This window comes from Barbus barbus, assembly GCF_936440315.1.
Source record: "Barbus barbus genome assembly, chromosome: 20".
In the NCBI taxonomy this organism is placed as follows: domain Eukaryota; kingdom Metazoa; phylum Chordata; class Actinopteri; order Cypriniformes; family Cyprinidae; genus Barbus; species Barbus barbus.
Window position 1 is genome coordinate 4,667,190 of NC_136748.1, and position 22,417 is coordinate 4,689,606.

General features: G+C 37.7%; 1 protein-coding gene across 1 annotated transcript in view; it reads right to left on the bottom strand.

The window, feature by feature from the left end:
• The window catches only part of LOC306886117 (C-1-tetrahydrofolate synthase, cytoplasmic-like), a gene marked incomplete at its 3' end in the record, with an annotated part of 41,760 nt that extends 22,139 nt beyond the window's left edge, over window positions 1-19,621 (bottom strand). Inside the window, exons 1-8 of the mRNA XM_079443000.1 lie at window positions 19,489-19,621; window positions 11,369-11,453; window positions 6,664-6,723; window positions 6,323-6,376; window positions 6,077-6,213; window positions 5,890-5,990; window positions 930-1,066; window positions 223-334 (exon numbers count right to left, since the gene is read on the bottom strand). Of these exons, the coding sequence (XP_079299126.1) occupies window positions 223-334; window positions 930-1,066; window positions 5,890-5,990; window positions 6,077-6,213; window positions 6,323-6,376; window positions 6,664-6,723; window positions 11,369-11,453; window positions 19,489-19,526 (724 nt within the window). The 5' untranslated portion in view covers window positions 19,527-19,621. The remainder of the gene's footprint in view (window positions 1-222; window positions 335-929; window positions 1,067-5,889; window positions 5,991-6,076; window positions 6,214-6,322; window positions 6,377-6,663; window positions 6,724-11,368; window positions 11,454-19,488) is intronic.
• Window positions 19,622-22,417: the final 2,796 nt, after the last annotated feature.

The window sequence follows — 22,417 nt, forward strand, 5'->3', positions numbered from 1 at the left end:
TGCAGTATTAACATACAATGTTTAAATGATTCATTGATTATTAATTTAAGAAAATTATTAATATTGCTGAAAACTGACATCACAAATTAGACAGACCAATTGCAGGAAAAGCAGGAAACATCTAACCGAAAAAATATATATATGTTTGTAAATTAAGTTGAAAACATGGTATACTCCTACTGAAAAACTGCATTTAAAGTGCATCTGTTACAACCTACATACCTGTGATGGTGTTAATACCACAGTCAATGACAACGGCACCATCCTTCAGCCACTCTCCACGAACCATCTCTGGTTTACCAATCCCAGTCACCAATATGTCTGCCTTTCCCACCTACAACACAAATACAGTACAGTCCACAACTATTTTTTTTTTTTGTAGCACTCCCTATTAGACACTGAGTAGACAAACATCAGTAGCACCATTTAGTATTTTTTTAAATGTGGACTGTGTTTACATATTGAAATTTGCCCATATAAAATCACTGGATTTGTGATTTTTGTTTAGCTAATATAACTTTTTGGTAACACTTTATTTTGATAGTCCACTTTAGACATTCTACTAACAGTAAGTAACTTTGCAACTACATGTCAACTAGCAGTCATTAGAGTATTATTAGACTGTATGCTTAATATCTTCTAATACTTTATTTTGACGGGTCCACAACATACAATATACTACGAGAAACTTTGCAAGTATGTGTCAACTTATTCTACTAACCCTAATCCTAACCTAACAGTCTACTCCGAGAGTTAGTAGACATGCAGTTGCAAATTTATGAGAATTTGTTGACATGTAGTTGCAAAGTTACTTATAGTTAGTAGAATGTCTAAAGTGGACTTTCAAAGTAAAGTGTAACCAACCTTTTCCCTTCAAGTTGACATATTTTGCAGAAAATGTTTGTAAACAATGCTTAAACACTCTGTACCTCAGAGGCCAAGTCTGCAGTTTTTGAATGACAGGTCAGTACAGTTGCATGATTCCAAAGGAGAAGGTCATGCATTGGTGCACCAACAATCTTACTGCGGCCAATTACCACGGCCCTTTTTCCTGCCAGTGACACACCTAAACAAAAGACATTGAGGAAATGCAAATCATGAATAATCACCATCTGAAATAATACAAAATAACTGTTATAATTCATTTAAGGTAGACCAATGGTTCCCACCAAAAATGAAAAGTTTGTCAGCATTTTAAAAGTGGCATAGATATGCATTGATACAATATTTTAAATTGTTCTCTGATATCTACATAGAAGGTATGTGGCTTAGGTAAGAGCAAAAATACTCCAGAAATGGTTTTACATGTCCATTTACAACCCTAGGATTTGTCCCTAGAATGAAATAGTCTGTTATTACCTTATTTGGAAGACTCATGAATAATAATGAGGAGCTCTGCTCTGATTGGCTGTTTCACCGCACGGCTCATTTCAGTAGCTCAGCCAACAGATCTCTACTGTCCAACGTGAATGATGGAGCGATTAGGTATCCAACCTTATTTGAGCCTGTATCAGACGAAGATACAGATTTTGAAAGCTTTTGCAAGAATGTTTAGCGTCTGTGTTATGAACATGATCGCTGTGAGACGGTGGTGGAGTGAACGAGGCTTGAGAGAGAGTTGTGAGTGAGGGCGCAGACGCAACCTCTGTGTTGCCAGATCCAGCTGAAATAAGTGTTTTTGACCTGGTCTTTTCCACTTTAGAAAGTTAATAAAATAGGACGTTGCGGTTTAGGGTCAGCGATATCTTTATCTTAATTGCAAAAGATTTGAAATTTCGGTTTATTTTTTATTTTTATTATCAAATAAACAGAAACAGACTCGACCGGTGTGAAATAATGTCATACCGCTTTATTTCAGTGTGACGAATTTTCAATCGTGATAAATTAATTCATTATGATCAATGTATCGTTTTGTAAAACATTGATGTTTTTGGATTTAAATCTTTAACAAAACATGCAAATAAATGGCCGCTTTTATCATGTTTGTTTTGTGATCACGCTAGTTCCAGTGACTTATTTCTGATTAGTTTTCTGATAACTTCTCATTGTTGGTGAAATTATGAGGTTGCGTATACACGAGCTGACCATTAAAAGTGATATCTCTTCAAAGGACAGGGAGCTGTATGTCAGTAGGGATACCGTGACTCTTGAACCTAGGCCCTCTCCCCCTGCTCTCGTCAGGGGGAAAAACAAACTACCAGCCTAGCTTACGGTGTCTTCTTCGACGATTCCTAATCCAGCCTTAACGTGGTCACACACCAGACGAGAAGCGCAGTGCTGAGCCTGCGATGCACCTCATTTTTAAAATTCAAACATTGTTTTCTATGAGTGTAGGTAGTGCTTAATTTATAAATGTATAATTGCCAGATCCAAAACAGCAGTTAAAAAGGCGCTGTAAAGCCAAGTTCACACTACATGACTTTATGTAAATGATCCACAACCAGGGGTTACACACTACACGAGCTGACAACAACTGTCACCCAACTACTCGATTCGGTCCCTAAACCACGTTTTGTCATGAAAACACGTGAGAATTGACGGTTCGCAAAGAGCTTGATTGAGAGGTGATCTGACCAATCAGAACCGCTGCTATCCGCCATCTTGCCTGAAAGCTGGCCAGTCTTTATAGAAATACATGTTAAAACGGCGTGAAAAAAATAGACTGAATTGAAACTTTTTCAATATAACTAAATATAAATATGTGCTGAGGGTTAAGCTGTGCTGTTGTTGGCTGCCATGGTAAAGACAATAAGCTGAGGTAATTAAAAGTGCTTGTTTTGCTTACCAGAAAATCTGCTTGAGCACTGTATGCATGGCTTGCAGCGCTAAAGTTAAATGCTGAGTGTTAAATAATAAATAATAAAAAAAATGTTAAAGTGTGCTCTTATCATTCTGTGGACAAAATCCCGTGATCTTCGCCCCGAATGGGAGCTGTATATGCACATGCAGCTCATCTGCTTTCAATGCAGGTTAAGCTTCATGTCATCTTCCACTCATTAAACTATGACAGGTCCTTTACTGCAAAAAGCCGGTCACTGCGACACTCGCAAAGTGATGAAACTATGGCGCTATGTGCTTTTAAAACCATTTTCATTGGTTTCACGTTATATTGTGGGCTCAGAAAATATGTAAATGCGCATGCACAGTAGCCGCAGCTGTATCCCTTCTAGCCTTAACCCCAAATCAGACAGGAGTAGATTAACTTCGGTGGATTTAAAATGGTGTGTTCTGCGGTTGAAATTAAACACCTTCTGATGTTTATTCATGTTCATTTCGTGCATTAAGTAAATATGAAAAGACAATCGGTTCACGTGTTTGAACTGAGGCAATACAGTGATCTGTCACAACACATTGAAGAGCCACAAAAAGGTATTTATTGTTTGAATTTGTTTAAAAATTACTCGATTTAAAAGCTGAGAGTCCTGAGACCTTGTTTCATATCAGCAATAGCCTGCTCGGTCTTCTCTGTCGGTGTGTGGTCAGTTTCCTCTCTGCTCTGCGATGTGTTTTTCACTGCGTGAGATAGAGTGTAGTGTTTGTCAGTCATGGCAACAGTAACTATTGGTGGTTAATAAAAAAAATATTGCAGCCAAAAGCCTGTGAAAGACGCTTATGTGCAAAAATATAAGCCTTTTCTTTAAGCGAAGTTGCTGCTGTTTTTCTTCCGGTGACCTCAACCCATGCCTTGCTCTCTCATTGGCTGTAGCTGGTCACCACACCTGACACCACGTGATGTCGAGTCGGCCGACCGGTCCAGATATTTGGCATGCTAGATATTTGTTTGGCGTCGGCGACGCGTCAGTGAGCGTCTTTGATGCATCGTTGTGTAGTTCACACACAAAGACTGCGGAGCGCCGATCACCCGCAGATTTTCCCCCGATTACAGCCCGACCTGTCGGCGAGCTCGTTAACTTGCAAATCGGGCTTAAAATCCTGTAGTGTGAACTAGCCTTAACCGACACTGACAACTTCGGTTTCCCCGGATCATTCAATGACGACCAAACGGTGATGCCACAACTATAAAAGCATTGTTCACAAGTTTTTGCATGGACCCAACTACAGCCTTGAGCACGTGTTTTCAAACTCTGGGTCAAAATTGGGTCGCCAGGATGATTTAAGGAAAATGTATATGTAAGTTACATTAAAAATAATTAATTTTCTTAAAAAAAAATAAATAAAAACACAATCAGTCTATATATGAAAGGTATAAATATGCTAAATATGTGTGACTTAAATAATTACCAGATTTATAACAGATGTGAGGTGCGGCACTCCGCAAACAAGTTCACGGAAAGGAAGTGTATGAGAGAGAGTTTGATAGTTTGTGTGAGAGTAAAGTTTGAAGTGCGTCTTGAACGGCCTCTAAGTTTCGAATTATGTCTTACTCTTATCTGTATGACCAAAAATGATGCATTCAGAAGTTCGATAGTACCGCCTCGCGAACACACACACACACACACACACACAGTAATTCAAACTTGACATCACAGTCTGTTCATTATCAAAATAAAATACAGACAACCAAACATAAAAGTTCTGGTCAATTTAAATAGTCCGTATATAACTGGTCCACTCTGCTGTAATGCCAAGCACATTTTTGCTCATGTGAAGGGGACGATTTTTTCCCGTCTATATACAGAATGCACTGCTGCTGTGACGACACATTCCCAGACTCTTTCATCATAACGTGAATAATAGCTAGTTAGTTTATCAGCGTATATATATATATATATATATATATATATACTTTTTTTCTGAGAGATCCCCACAGCGGGCGGAACTTGTCAAAGTTAGTGATAACACGGCCGACCCATTTAGAGGAAAGATATGACTGGTCAGTTTTTCTGTCACTTAAAATTATGCTCACATTGATTTACTATTGCTTGGCCCTCTGTAATTTCATAGCTGGACCACCAATCACAAAGCCACAAACGCTAGGCGGAAACATTCAAATATGGAGAAAATTGGAGTCCTTCATTTAACCCATTCACTGAATAGGCAGAATTGAAGAGTTTATTTCCACAGAAATTGTATTTATTTTATTTAGATGATTTTCAAATTATGAATTAAATAAAAAGAGAAATTATGACTTAAAAGTTTATCATTTTAAATAATTAATTTTAAAAATGGTAAATATTGTTTTTACTATAGTTTAGGCCCTCTCTGAAGGCCTAGAGTCCCGACGGTTCCCCACAGCTGTATGTAGTAGTTTTACGCAACCTTCACACCCTTTTTGGAGCTTGAAATGTTTAAGACTCCATTTACTTTCACTGGACAAAAACAGCAGTAACAGACCTTTTGTGCAGAAGAAAAAAATACAAGTTTGGAATGATAATAGAATATAAAAGAATTTGGTAACACTTTACTCACTATTAACTAGTTGCTTATTACCATGCATTTTACTAGCATATTGGCTGTTTATTAGTACTTAAACACATATTAATGCCTTATTCTGCATGACCATATTTTAGCTCCCTTAATCCTACCCCATACCTAAACTTAACAACTACCTTACTATTAATAAGTAGCAAACTAGGAGTTTGAGGCAAAAGTTGTAGTAAAGTTGGTCCTCAAACTAACGTGCGACCGTTGATGACACCTATTGAGTGAAAACAGTATAATAACTTCCCCCACACACACACAAGCAACAGATCCATAAATGCACACAGCAATCCAGAAATAGACTGCTTAGACTGCTGCCCCCGCGACCCGGCCCCGGATAAGCGGAAGAAGATGGATGGATGGATGGATGAATCCAGAAATACACACAAAAGATCCACTCATGCACATATCACATCTCAGCAAATAAATTTAGCATACATAATTATTTTTTTGTTTTTATCAATTGACAACCCTACCCCGCCTGAAGTCTTGAGGTGTTTGTCTCACCTGTTTGTTTGATGAGCTCCATACATCCATTAGGAGTACATGGGATAAAACAGTCTCCAAGATCACCACGTGCCAGTTTCCCTGCATTTATACTCGTCAATCTGAAGCAAGCAAAGAAACAGGCTTTCTTATCAGAATAACACAATTTAATGGCATGTTGTTTAAGAGTGAATTATTTTTTCTGTACCCATCCACATCTTTCTCTGGAGCCACACTGTTGATAATCCTTTCTGTATTAATAGTGTGGACGGAGTCGAGGGGCAGCTGGACTATGAGCCCATGAATTTTGGAGTCCTCATTGACTTCCAACACACTGCACATAACCTACAGAATGTGTAACAGTTAATTATAAATAGCAAAATCTGAAACAGCTGTTAATAGGAAACATAAAATATGGATTAACAGTTAATGACTTCAAGTGAAACTGTCCTACCTCATTTTCAGTTGCAGTCCGTGGAAGCTTCACATGTACAGCTCTGATCCCGATCTAAAAATCAAGACAGTGATAGTCACTGAAGGGCTCATAAGCTGCATTTTTTTTATTTTCTAATGTTCCTTGAGGACAAATTGCATTTATAATGTTGGTAAGATTTTCACATTAAAAGCAGTTCTCTACCCTGTTTTTCCACTCACTGGATTGAATACTCGGTTTAAAGGAATGTGTGTCAATGTGAATTTTAATGTAAATGACTGGGAACTTTTAGTTATATATTATAGTATTATAATCAAGCACAGACTAAAGTTTCTGAATCACTGTGCTGAATGTGGTTTTACCTCAGCAGCTGCTTTTAGCTTCATGCTGATGTACAAGTTTGAGTCCTCTCTGTCTCCCACCTAGAACAAACAAAGCATCAACATTCAAGCAATGTTTAAAACTTCCACACAATTTTTTTTTTTTATTTAAAAGGCAAACTGTACAATAAAAGAAACAAAAAAACCACATGAATACAAAAACAACAATGGACTGCACGATTGTACGAGGAGAAAAGAGCAAACTACTAAAGCAGAAACGACAGAATGATCAGTTAGGATCAGGGAGTAACCACTTTCCATAAAGGGATGTAATTCGGTTAGCATTATCACCATTTCTGTCTAAAATGGACATATTTAAATTTCTTCAAACAGTTATCAAAACACCTTTAGTTCCATTGTCAGTCGCAGCAAGAGAGACCACCTCGCAATACCCATCATTGCATCCATGAACATCATCCATCCACAAATGAGCTTTCTGGATCAAAGCAACGTCAACCTTTTTTCGTTGCAATAGTTGTAAAAAAAAAAACCTTGTACGTTTATGGGGCCGTTTAAACCATTGACAGTACAACTTATATTAATTTCAGTCATTACTATCAAACAAAGTGAACTGAACAAATGAGAGAAAGTTATACCACTGCAAATGAATTAACTCAAGTCTGCCTTTAAAAACCCATTAACAAAGAAAACCCACCCCATAAAACTACTACAGTCTGGGGTAAGACCCCAGGCTGCCACCCTCCCCTGTCTTAATCAGTGACAGTAACATGACAGCCAGTACCATTCTTTAGAACACCGCCATTAGCCCAATTATACGACAACAGAATAACTTAAAATTCACAAGTAATAAAGTGGGGTTAAAAAAAAAAAAAAAACCTCCATAACGAGGAAACAAACAAATAATTGTATCATGTACATTGAAAACTGTACATTAGAGATACCAAGTTTCGTTGCTTACATGAAGAACTGCCAGTAGTGATTGTCACATGAAGTTCTAGGCCAGTAAATCAGAATTCGAGTCACTCGGTATTAATCAAACCCTTATGCCACATCCATCCCAGGAGAATGAGGAGCGGGAATGGAGCTCAGGAATTGATGCGCTTCGGTGAGTGCATTAGTTTGGTCTCGCCGTGTTTCATGACGATCTTCAGAGTAGCAGGATACTGAAGAAATGTCTGCAGACCTGCCTCTTTCAATTCCTTCCGTATTGCACTGAAGGAGCTCCGCTTCTTTGCCGTCGCGGGAGAGAAGTCAGGGAAAAAGCTCAACATCGCACCGTCACCCGCTTTCACAGGACATTTAGAATCAAATTCCTGTCGTTGTAGCATAACAGATAGAAGAGAAACACTCGCTAGGGTGATGCGAAGGAGACGAATTTGAATAAAGTTGTTATTTATTTTTTATTCTCCTTGCAACGTTTTTGGACCTGGGAACATTTCCGTTGTATTGCTGTCTATGGAGGGTCAGACAGCTCTCAGATTCCATCAAAAATATCTTAATTTGTGTTCTGAAGATGAACAAAAGGTCTTACGGGTTTGAAAGGACATGAGAGTGAGTAATTAATGACAGAATTTTCATTTTTGGGTGAACCAACCCTTTAAGTGACATCAGCATAATATACAGTACCTATATAGTCTATGCTATTAATATGACCCAAAGAATAAAATAAAAGCAGAGAATCACTTCTCTGTCCTGAATAACATCTATAACCTTAATGAGAAGATAAACATGGCGGATTGTGTGCGGTTCACTCAGGGCGGTGTTTCGGCTAGATTACAGCAGTGTCAATCAAAAATCGTGGGTGGGGCTTGTAAAATGTGATGTCACTTTACGGATTCTGTGATCGGCTTGCTCTGAGATGCAGTTAATAATATATGGAGAAAAAAAAAAAAAAAAAGAGTGGGTGGATTTTTATCATTATAGGGTGGTTGTGTGTACACACTGCCAACACACATTTATGTCCAAACAACATGTGAAAGTGAATTTTGCATAATAGGTGCCCTTTAATGTAAAATGTGACCGAACAATAAAGAATCAAAACATTTTCAAACAATTTCTAGGGCATGTTGTAGACCAGATTAAAATGGAGAAAAAAAAAAACTTTGAAAATAAATAGCCTATTCAGTCTAAATATTTAAGTATTTGGCACGGTGATTAACTCCATAGAAAAATCATACAAAAATCTTAATGGGTAAAATCATTTAAATAGGGTGCTTTCTCACCTGCCTCATTTAGTTTGGTTGAATCGCACTAGAGTTCGTTTTCCCTCTTGGTGCGGTTCGTTTGGGCAGGCGAGAAAGCAGCAATCGCACTCGGGTGCGCACCAAAAGCGGACCAAACAAGCGTGCCGAGACCTCCTTGAAGAGGTGGTCTTGGCACGCTTTCAAACGAACCCTGGAGTGGTTCGTTTGTGGTGAGAAAGCAATCTGACCCAACGGACCAACGAACCAAGTGGTATCATAATTCATAACGGGAAATGTTATTTAAAAAGCAGCAGTCAGTGTCTTTTGTGTCTAGCAGTCAAGCGCTTTGAGTACCCAGAAAAGCGCTATATAAATGTAACAAATTATTATTTTGTGAATGCAAGTGAGAATTTGTGAGAAACTTTGATTTTGTTAGTGAGAATATTTGTTATTGCAGTTGAAAACCAAAGAGCACCTCTTCATATTAAAATGTTGTGTAATTACTCTTCTCCGCGCATTACAGGAATGCTGTCCTGACGAAGCCTCGATTCCCTCCGGCTGTAACTAATATATATATATATATATATATATATATATATATATATATATATATATATATTAGTTGTGCATTGTGACCAGTTGATGGGAAAAATATTCTTAAAATGTATTAAAAAAATCGGAATAATTTGTAATAAATAATTATTCACATAATTTTGAAGTGCCCACGATAACAATATCATGCATGTTCATTATCGTGATACAGTGGGACAAATAAGTATTTGATACACTGCCGATTTTTCAAGTTTTCCCACTTACAAAGAATGGAGAGATCTGTAATTTTCATCGTAGGTAGACCTCAACTGTGAGAGACTGAATATAAAAAAAATTCCAGAAAATCACATTGTATGATTTTTAAATAATTAACTTCCATTTTATTGCATGAAATAAGTATTTGATCACCTACCAACCAGCAAGAATTCTGGCTCTCACAGACCTGTTAGTTTGTCTTTCAGAAGCCCTCCTATCCTCCACTCATTACCTGTATTAATTGCACCTGTTTGAACTCATTACCTGTATAAAAGACACCTGTTCACACATTCAATCAATCAGACTCCAACCTCTCCACTATGGGCAAGACCAAAGAGCTGTCTAAGGACACTAGGGACAAAATTGTAGACCTGCACAAGGCTAGGATGGGCTACAGGACAATAGGCAAACAGCTTGGTGAGAAGGCAACAACTATTGGCGCAATTATTATAAAATGGAAGAAATTCAAGATGACTGTCAATCTCCCTCGGACTGGGGCTCCATGCAAGATCTCGCCTCGTGGAGTATCAGTGATCCTGAGAAAGGTGAGGGTTCAGCCTAGAACTACACGGGAGGACCTGGTCAATGACCTGAAGAGAGCTGGGACCACAGACTCAACGGTTATCATTAGTAACACACTGCACCGTCATGGATTAAAATCTTGCAGCACACGCAAGGTTCCCCTGCTCAAGCCAGCACATGTCCAGGCCCGTCTGAAGTTTGCCAAAGACCATCTGGATAATCCAGATGAGGCATGGGAGAAGGTCATGTGGTCAGATGAGCCCAAAATATAACTTTTTGGTATAAACTCCACTCGCCGTGTTTGGAGGAAGAAGGATGAGTACAATCCCAAGAACACCATCCCAACCGTGAAGCATGGGGGTGGAAACATCATGCTTTGGGGGTGCTTTTCTGCAAAGGGGACAGGACGACTGCACCGTATTGAGGGGAGGATGGATGGGGCCATGTATCACGAGATTTTGGGCAACAACCTCCTTCCCTCAGTAAGAGCATTGAAGATGGGTCGTGGCTGGGTCTTCCAGCATGACAATGACCCCAAACACACAGCAAGGGCAACTAAGGAGTGGCTCCGTAAGAAGCATTTCAAGGTCCTGGAGTGGCCTAGCCAGTCTCCAGACCTGAACCCAATAGAAAATCTATGGAGGGAGCTGAAACTCCGTGTTGCCCAGTGACAACCCCAAAACCTGAAAGATCTGGAGAAGACCTGTATGGAGGAGTGGGCCAAAATCCCTGCTGCAGTGTGTGCAAACCTGGTCAAGAACTACAGGAAATGTCTGACCTCTGTAATTGTGTAAACAGGTTTCTGTACCAAAAATTAAGTTATATTTTTCTACTGTATCAAATACTTATTTCATGCAATAAAATGGAAATTAATTATTAAAAAAGTAAGTACAATGTGTTTTCTGGATTTTTTTATATTCTGTCTCTCACAGTTGAGGTCTACCTACGATGAAAATTACAGATCTCTCCATTCTTTGTAAGTGGGAAAACTTGAAAAATCGGCAAAGATGAAAAAAAAGATCAATCCGATTTTATCCAATTAATCGAAAGAATAATCGGCCCAACTAATCGATTATCAAAATAATTGTTAGTTGCAGCCCTACCCATTTGCATACAGCGATGAACCCTTTAAGTGTAAAATAGAACAATTACCATCATTTTCATCACTGTTTCAGAAAATATTAACGGTCATTCATAGACAGGTTACCACTAACCTGTAACACCACAAGGCCTGGTTTGAAATTGGGATGAGTCATTCTCATGCCTTCCACCTCTTCCTTCAGTCTCCCTCTTACCTGACTGGAGAAACACAAGGATTCAAAATGAGTTGTGCAAGTCATGGTGCGAGAAAAGTAGGCTACACCGACTTACATAAAGTATGCATGTACTTATGATATCAAGTTGAGCTTCTTTCTCTCAAATGTATTACATCACATAATCCATAATAGGGACATGTCAGACTAGACAACTAAATAGTACAGCTGCTGATAGTCAGTATTGAAAATACGCTGTAAAAAAAAAAATGAAAGGAACATTTAAATCACAGTATAACACCAAGTCAACTAAACTTCAGGGATACCAATCTGCATAAGCATAAGTTTGAATCAGTTTCACATGCTGTGGTGAAAATGAAAGTGACAATGGGTACACTGGAGAGGCAACAGCACCCCCCCACACACCCCACCCCACACCTGATTTTGTAGGTGGTGGCCATAGACAGTTCCTCTGTCCATATCCTTCCCATGCTTTTATTTTTCTTTATTTATGTGTTTTGTTAGGGACCTTCTTACTACTTGTACCATGAGGTAGTACCTACAACTCAATCAGGTTGCACAGGTAGTCCACTTCCTCCATGATGGGCCATCCACATATGTCATCGCAAGGAGGTTTGGTGTGTCTCAAGCACAGTTTCAAGAGCATGGGGAGATACCAGGAGATGAGCTGTTAATCGAGGAGGCTGAACAGGGAGGAAGAAGGGCAACAACCCAACAGCAGGGCCCATATCCGCTCCTTTGTGCAAGGAGTATTGCCAGAGCCCTCCAAAATGACTTTGAGCAGGCTACTAGTATGCATGTTTCTGACCAAACTGTTAGAAACAGATTCCATGAGGGTGGCATAAGGGACCAACAACCTATAGTGCAGAGGTCTCCAAACTTTTTCATTCGAGAGCTACTTTTTAAAAATGAAAGCAGATTAGAGCTACCAATGCACAAATCTCAAATAAATGTACAACCCGAATTCCGTAAATGTTGGGATGCTTTTAAAATTTTTATAAAAATGAAAACTAAAAGAATTTCAAATCACATGAGCCAATATTTTATTCACAATAGAACATAGATAAAACAAATGTTTAAACTGAGAAATTTTAAGATTTTTATGCACAAAATTAGCTCATATCAAATTTGATGCCTGCTAGAGGTCTCAAAATAGTTGGGACTGGGGCAAAAAAAAAGGGCTGAAAAAGCAAGACATTTTGAAAAGATTCAGCTGGGAGGACATCTAGCAATTAATTAAGTTAACTGACATGATTAGCTATAAAAGGGATGTGTTAGAGAGACAGAGGCTCTCAGAAGTAAAACTAACAATAACCTAAGCTAGCAATAGCTTTTAAAATGACTTAAAATACATACAGGTCCTTCTCAAAAAATTAGCATATTGTGATAAAGTTCATTATTTTCTGTAATGTACTGATAAACATTAGACTTTCATATATTTTAGATTCATTACAACACAACTGAAGTAGTTCAAGCCTTTTATTGTTTTAATATTGATGATTTTGGCATACAGCTCATGAAAACCCAAAATTCCTATCTCAAAAAATTTGCATATTTCATCCGACCAATAAAAGAAAAGTGTTTTTAATACAAAAAAAGTCAACCTTCAAATAATTATGTTCAGTTATGCACTCAATGCTTGGTCGGGAATCCTTTTGCAGAAACGACTGCTTCAATGCGGCGTGGCATGGAGGCAATCAGCCTGTGGCACTGCTGAGGTGTTATGGAGGCCCAGGATGCTTCGATAGCGGCCTTAAGCTCATCCAGAGTGTTGGGTCTTGCGTCTCTCAACTTTCTCTTCACAATATCCCACAGATTCTCTATGGGGTTCAGGTCAGGAGAGTTGGCAGGCCAATTGAGCACAGTAATACCATGGTCAGTAAACCATTTACCAGTGGTTTTGGCACTGGGAGCAGGTGCCAGGTCGTGCTGAAAAATGAAATCTTCATCTCCATAAAGCTTTTCAGCAGATGGAAGCATGAAGTGCTCCAAAATCTCCTGATAGCTAGCTGCATTGACCCTGCCCTTGATAAAACACAGTGGACCAACACCAGCATCACTGACTGTGGGTACTTGACACTGGACTTCAGGCATTTTGGCATTTCCCTCTCCCCAGTCTTCCTCCAGACTCTGGCACCTTGATTTCCGAATGACATGCAAAATTTGCTTTCATCCGAAAAAAGTACTTTGGACCACAGAGCAACAGTCCAGTGCTGCTTCTCTGTAGCCCAGGTCAGGCGCTTCTGCCGCTGTTTCTGGTTCAAAAGTGGCTTGACCTGGGGAATGCGGCACCTGTAGCCCATTTCCTGCACACGCCTGTACACGGTGGCTCTGGATGTTTCTACTCCAGACTCAGTCCACTGCTTCCGCAGGTCCCCCAAGGTCTGGAATCGGTCCTTCTCCACAATCTTCCTCAGGGTCCGGTCACCTCTTCTCGTTGTGCTGCGTTTTCTGCCACACTTTTTCCTTCCCACAGACTTCCCACTGAGGTGCCTTGATACAGCACTCTGGGAACAGCCTATTCGTTCAGAAATTTCTTTCTGTGTCTTACCCTCTTGCTTGAGGGTGTCAATGATGGCCTTCTGGACAGCAGTCAGGTCGGCAGTCTTACCCATGATTGCGGTTTTGAGTAATGAACCAGGCTGGGAGTTTTTAAAAGCCTCAGGAATCTTTTGCAGGTGTTTAGAGTTAATTAGTTGATTCAGATGATTAGGTCAATAGCTCATTTAGAGAACCTTTTCATGATATGCTAATTTTTTGAGATAGGAATTTTGGGTTTTCATGAGCTGTATGCCAAAATCATCAATATTAAAACAATAAAAGGCTTGAACTACTTCAGTTGTGTTGTAATGAATCTAAAATATATGAAAGTCTAATGTTTATCAGTACATTACAGAAAATAATGAACTTTATCACAATATGCTAATTTTTTGAGAAGGACCTGTATATAATAATGTATCAAAAGCAAGTAATCATGTGGTTTTATTGAACAAAACCATTAAAATACATACTGTATTATAAACAATAGAGCTAACATACATTACGATTATAACAAATGCCTGCAGAGGGCGCAAACAGCCTGACGATTGTTTCTACGGTTTACTGCGCAATCTAATCCTTGTTTAATATTGACTAAACAACATTTAATTTAAACGTCCACCTAAACTTTAATATTTAGCAATTTTTTCACGACAAATGCTCCAGCCACTGTAATTTCTTGAATATGTGGACATCAAAACGTGTAAACTCAGAGTGAGAGTTTGAGCTTTTATTTTGAAATCACAGTGAACAGTTAGCATATTGAGAAAGATATTGATGTATTCTCCTGGGTTTGCGTAAATGATTTACCTTACAAATCTGACGAAATGGCGCATGTTCCGTTCCCAGATGAATGTTATAATAAACTCAAAATCATAACAATATGCAGAGATGGAATTAGAGACGCTCCACAGTCCACACACGTAAATGATAATGGTGATGGGACCTGTCTATATTATCTCACTCCGATTGGATGAAAGAGCTACTAGCAGCTCGCGAGCAAAGTGTTGGAGACCCCTGCTATAGTGGGACCTGTGCTCACAGCCCAGCACCATACAGCTTGATTGGAATTTGCTAGAGAACATCAGAACTGGCACATGTGCCATTGGTGCCTCGTTTTCTTGTCAGACTTTAAACTAGTACAGTGGGCCCTGGGTTCCTCCTGGTGCATGACAATGCCCAGCCTCATGTGTCCAGAATGTGTAGGCAGTTTCTTAATAACAAAGGCACTGATGCCATTGACTGGCTCTTATGTTCCCCAGACCTGAGTCCAATTGAGAACCTCTGGGACCAGAGTTATGTACCAAAGCATCTGAAGCCACCAAGTAGCACCAAAGACTGTCCAGGAATCACATCATATTTTGTGTCTAATTCTTTCATTTAAGGCGAGACACTGCAGGTGAATAGGGTAAACATTTTTTTACTAATAGTTATCACCTTATTTACCTAGTTGATGGGTTACATTGATAATTGCACATTTTTTTGTATTACAAGCTTCCTAAAATGTTAGGTTTAAATATGCAAATGATGCATTGTTTAATGAAATATGCGCTAATTTGCATACATTTCTAGAACAAAAATCTAAACACTTGAAGTTGGTTTCAAAATTCTAATTTCCTTTATTGACATATTAGAGTCAAAAGTTTTTACAGAGGGAATTTTGGGTATCTCTTTTTGACACATAATTCAGAAAATACTTACAGACAGAAAACACTAAATTTTCACAATTTTGGGGGGAATAAAATGTTGTATATAATCAAGCAAATTATATATGAACAAATCCCTCTGTAAAAACCTTCAGGATATAGACAGGAATAAAGATGTAAAGTTTGCTGTGTTTAAGTGCTACTGAAACGGAGATATATGGCTCAATGTAGGAGAGAAAACTCATTTTGAGAAAACGGCCTTTAAAAATATGTATTGTAATTGAACTCGATTGACAAATAGATAAGTGCTATAAAGAAACACTTAACAGTGTCTTTTGGATGTTTTCTTTCCACTAGTCTGAAAAAATACTGAAAAAAAACAAAAAGCCCAAAATCTCAAATTTGAAAGGTGCATGAAAAAACTGTGTTAATCTCCCCTTAATCAAAAGACGTATAATAAGAAGACATAATAGGGCTGTAACAATACATTGCAGAGCTGATAAAAAAAATTATGTATTTAAACAGACTGTTCATGCAAGCTCAGAAGTGGCAATTTACACTGCAACTGCATAAATAATGCTATGAGATTAAAGGCGTCATATGATGCTTTTTAAAAGAGCAATATTTTGTGTATTTGGTGTAACAATGTTGACGCCTTAATGTTCAAAAAACACATTTTTCAAATACTGTACATTATTGTAGGTCCTCTATGCCCCGCCTCTCTCAAATGCTTCGTTTTCTATAAAGTCCCTGCTTCCGACAAGCGCAGTCTGCTCTGATTGGCCAACTGGCACAGAGCATTGTGACTGGCCGAACACCACAAGCCGTGTCAGAAATGTAACGCCCCTTTTCCATAATCACGATGTTCAGCTTTCAAAATTAAAGACAGTTAATAATGTCCTTAGTTTTACCATCAGTTCAAGCCCGAGAGGGGAACGGAGTCGCGACACAGTGATGAAGCTTGTATGTTTTTGCAAACAAGCCGCGATTAAGATGATTGTTGACTGGCTGTACACTCCGCTGTGATGTGGCCCTGTCTCTCTCTCCCTCACACACACACACACACACGATGCGCAAAACTCCGCATTTGAACAGTCAATAGCAAATACTCAAACTAAGAACAAAACATAGCTTACTTCCAGTTGCTGATTCAGAAGCTCAGATTGTCATAGCAAAGTCAGAATGACCTCCTCTCCTAGGTTCACGAAACTCATCCATAAAATGCGTTGTTCTGTTGTAAGCAATCTTAATGATTCCTAAATGCATCTACTTTCGGAAGGCCAAATAAAGTGCATTGCTTTCGCCTAGAAACACACAGCTTCTCCCTGACACGGCTGCATCAACACTACCACGCCTTACGCAAATATTTCCACATCGTGACGTAGACATGTGGGGGCGTGTTTGAATGAGCCGTTTTAGTCGTAACTTTTATAAAGAGTTTCAAGTTTCAATTTATTTATATAGCACATAAAACAGCCACACGGCTGGCCAAAGTGCTGCACAGAGATTCAAAAATCATAAAAGAACAAAAATCATCACAACTACACAATTGAACAGGGTCTCGCCCTATAAAATAAGTAAATAGATATTAAAAACACAAGAGAAACACAAATATAAACCCATAAAACTAAGCAAAAACCGTGATAGAAAATTATTTATAAGCCAGAGAGAACAGATGTGTTTTTAGGAGAGATTTAAAAGTGGACAGAGAAGGTGCGAGTCTGATCTCTAAAGGGAGGCTATTCCATAACCGCGGCCCAACCACTGAGAAAGCTCGATCCCCTATATGTTTGAGTCTGGATTGTGGGACTAGAAGAAGGTTCTGATCACTGGATCTTAAACATCTGGAGGGAGTATAAGGGTATAGCAGTTCAGATAAATAAATAGGAGCTAGATTGTATAAAGATTTATATACGAATAAAAGGATTTTAAAGTCAATTCTGAATTTAATAGGCAGCCAATGAAGGGTCCGCAGGATTGGAGTAATGTGGGCGCTTTTGCAGCTATTATAAAGGAATCTAGCAGCAGCATTTTGAACTAGTTGAAGACGATCAATTAATGACTTAGAGCTACCACAGTATAGTGAATTGCAGTATTCTAAGCGTGAGGTGATAAAAGCATGGACAACCATCTCTAAAGTTTTATGATTTAAGAAAAATTTAACCTTTGATAGCATCCTTTGGATATATTGAGTAAAGACACACAAAGATTGTGATTTGTTTGGAACTAGTTTCTAACTCCAAACTTCATATAGCACACCCTAAGTGAGTAGCACTGTCACCTCACAAGAAGAAGGGCCATGGCTCAGGCGAAATGAAAACACTAAAAGCCTTGTTCAGACCGTCAGACCAAATCCCATTATTTGTTTATCCAACTGGAATCCAATTTAAATAATTGACTGTCCATACTGTGTATCGCAGCTGTTCAGATTTGCAATACAGATGTTGTCTTGCAACATGATGCAGTCGCACTGGATTATTACGTTTTATGAGGCAGCGGCAGAAATGTAGAAAGGGGGAATGCACTGATTTTTCCATGCTAGTCTCAAAACTTAAAGTACCCAAGCAGTATATTGTAATTTTCAGCTAGACTTGCATTTCACCTAAAAACACAAACTTTTTTCCTGCAAAGACATTCAGCATGTTTTCAAAAAACATCTGACATGTTTACATGGCATGAGAAAGTCAGATCAGACTGATTTCCATAAATGTCATTTGAATATGATTTCAAACCACATATGTGACCCTGACCACAAAAGTAAACTTAAGTAGTACTCTTTAAGTACTCTGAAGTAGCACGGGTATATTTGTAGCAATAGCCAAAAAAAACATTGTATGGGTCCAAATTATCGATTTTTCTTTTATGCCAAAAATCATTAGGATATTAAATAAAGATCATGTTCCATGAAGATATTTTGTAAATTTCCTACCGTTAATGCATCAAAACCTCATTTATTATTAATAATATGTATTGCTAAGGACTTCATTTGGACAACTTTAAAGGTGATTTTCTCAATATTTAGATTTTTTTGCACCCTCACATTCCAGATTTTCAAATAGTTGTATCTCAGACAAATATTGTCCTATCATAACAAACATCAATGGAAAGTTTATTTGTTCAGCTTTCAGATGATGTAGAAATCTCAATTTTAAAAAATTTAAAATTTAAGATTGGTTTTGTGGTCCAGGCTCACATATGAATGTGGCTTGAAATACAAAAGTTTACAAAGCCTTTTCATGTGATTATTTATTTCGTTATTTTTTGCCGTTCACACTTGCTAAACATGATTGGAAATGCACAAAAATAAGATTTGGACATGCAGTCTGAACAAGGCTTAAATTGCCCATAGATGTAAGTGTGTCTGTCTTTGTGTCTGGCCCGGTGATGGACTGCCCATCTCTCTGGGAAATACTACATATAAAAACAGCCAGAAGATAAAGAAACATTTTAGATACTGCATCTAATGAGTGCACTGCAAGTAACTAAATGGCTGATTTACTGACTGTGTCATTCTTTCATATTTAATAAGGGTCAGTTGGAGATCATGTGATGTTTGGTCTCCCTGAATGTATTAACCAATTAAAAAAAAAGACTTTTTGTGTGTGTGTGTGTGTCTGCACCGGTTTCATAATAGTCTTTTAAACTTTAACATCGATAAATGCGATCAATGAAAATCCCCAGTCAATGTCTCAAAGTTCAGAGTTCAATATGTGCCCAAAAAACCTTTAAAACAATCACAAATATTGGGGGCATAAAAAACGCACTCAACTTTAAACAGTAAAGTTACGTGAGAACATGAAACATGTAAATAAAAAAATATTTCAAGTCTCTATCAACGTGACGTGAATAAAAAGCTAAGAAAAGAAAATAGCTTACGCTGAGATAGTTTTCCCGCTGATGATTTGGGCTGGCATCGTAAGATTTTAAATGCGTTGCGAATTTAAAGTGAGGTGAAGTGTTGCGTTCTGCAGTTCACGCTGTTAACAGAGAGCGCGTGTTCAACTCCTCCAGTTCTGTCTTGAGCTCTGTCCGTCTCCGCCCTGCGTTTGTGAATATCATCACGAGCGTATCACGTCAATGATGTGTTTCTGGCTCCACCAATCAACATCCAAGGCGCCTTAGACATGAGGACAACTAACGATTATAGTAAAGAGGCAATAACACGAGAAATGCTTGAGATACAACGTTTCACAGTGTCTAGAAGAGTACAAGCTATCTATCTATCTATCTATCTATCTATCTATCTATCTATCTATCTATCTATCTATCTATCTATCTATCTATCTATCTATCTATCTATCTATCTATCTATCTATCTATCTATTTTTGTTTTAGGCAGCTATAAAAAAGGTGGAAGAATGGTCTATTGAGTGGAAATTAAAGATGTCAACAAGTAATTAATGCTATTTGTACAATAATAAAAGTAAAAAATGCAAAAGTTTATATACTATATATAAGCACATTTGTGTGTGACCCTGGACCACAAAACCAGTCAATTTTTTGAGATTGAGATTTCTACATAATCTTAAAGGTGAATAAATAATATTTCCATTGCTGTATGGTTTGTTAGGATAGGACAATATTTGGCTGAGATACAACTATTTGAAAATTTGGAATCTGAGGGTGCAAAAAAATCTAAATATTGAGAAAATCGCCTTAAAAGTTGTCCAAATGAAGCTCTTAGCAATGTATATTACTAATCAGAAATTAAGTTTTAATATATTTACAGTAGGAAATTTTAAAAATATCTTCATGGAACATGATCTTTACTTAATATCCTAATGATTTTTGGCATAAAAGAAAAATCAATCATTTTGATCCATGCAATGTATTGTTGGCTATTGCTACAAATATCCCCCAGCGACTTAAGACTGGTTTTGTGGTTCAGGGTCACATATATATATCTTATTTTATATATATAAAAATCTTAAAATTAAAAATCTTACTGTGTGTGTGTGTGTGTATATATTGTGGAACAATTGGGTTTGGTCTCTGCTGGTCTCGCGGCTTGGTGGACATGCTGACTTTTCCTCCTCTCCAGTCCAAGGCTTGATGTTGTGGTTTTTGTATTTGTAGTTTTTTTTTTCTGTTATTTTAAATGTAGTTGTGTCTGTTTTATAATTAAAATACTTATGTGCAAATTTGATCATGTGGTATGGCCTCTCCATTTATGTTGCTGCTCCTTGAGCCAAGGGGTTGTAACGCGTGTAGAATAATTGTTGGGAGTATTACTGGAATAATGGTTTGGGTGGATTATAAATCCACTAGCTGTTAAATATGAAATTGCAAACTTTGGAATGTAATAAATCCCCATAAATGCAGAAGTGTGCCTATATAAATGATCCTGAAACATGTTCAAAGCAGATTTTATGACAGAGTCCAAAATACACAAAACAGTAATGCACTGTATGAATTATCAACATACAATATAAAAATATTATGCCAAATAAAAATGGTGACAATGTTTAAGGCAATGGCATATTGATGCCTGTAGATTTTTCAATTTACGTTACCATACCAATTTACTTGAACCAAAATCAACTTTTATCTTAAAATGTACTGATAACCACAGTTATAAAGCAAATGAAACATAGAAAGAAAAAATAGGAAAACGCATGATGAGTCAGAGTTTGTAATAAGGGGCCTGTCCAAAAAACAGTGCCAAAAAAAATACACGAATGTTATGAGTCTAATCTGCCACTTGTGTGTAAGTGATGATGTCTTGTAAATCAATAATCCACAATCTGACTTGTGTTGCAGCCTGGAACTAAACACCACCATGTTGGTTCACCTGTCCAGAGGAGAACTGGCCCCCCAACGGAGCCTAGATTCTTTTCCCTCTATTTCTGTCACCAGTGGAGTTTGGGTTCCTTGACACAGCGCCTTTTGGTATCAACTTGATTGCAAGACATATATTGGATGAAAACTGAACTGAGCTGGATGATAACATCAAATCAACAATGAACTAACTGAAAAATTGACTATATTGTCCTCTTTAAGGCTTCTTCAAAGCAGAATTAAATTTAGTTTCCTTCACTAGAACATTTTTTCCTGATTAACACTGTAAAGCTGTGATTGGCTTGTAACACATAACATGGCATCAGAAGTTAAGAAGTAACTGAGAAATGTATGGATTGAAACCTCCAGCAGGACATGAGCAATTTATCTGAAAACTGGAGAATGTTTCGACAGTGGTTTGAACTGTATTCAGTTGCAATAGAATACACTATCAAGTCTCTAAGATACACCCGTCCCTTTTCTTCAAGTTGTTGTTGAAGAAGATAATAATAAAAAAATAAAAAAAAACTCTGAAGATCATGAAGAAATTTGAAATGTAATGTAATCTGAAGAAGAATATGACATAAAAGATGCATTATTTTATTTTATTTAATTTTGTGTGTATATAAAGGGAAATGTCAGTGTCTCATTATGTACTGTGACTGAAATGAAAAGCAGTCATGTGAATTTGGAGAATTGTAGGAATCTCTAATACAAGACAAACTTTGCAGGTATAAATTAAATGCAGTAAGAGAGAGGCTTCTAAGAGGTGGTGATGGTCTCTTGAAAATACTATAGGGTCATTCTGTTTCAACTCAACCAAAGGTCCCCGGTTCAAATTTTTGATTTTGTTAAATTTTTTTTTTTTTTTTTTCTGGAAATAAATACATGAAGAAGAAAGCCAAAATATTAAATGCCATCAATGTATATTTACTGAGCAATCCACTATTTTGTAGAGGGGGTCAAAATAAAAATGCAAACTTAATAAATGTGATAAATGTCAGTCCTTGTCTTGTGTTTCCCTTCC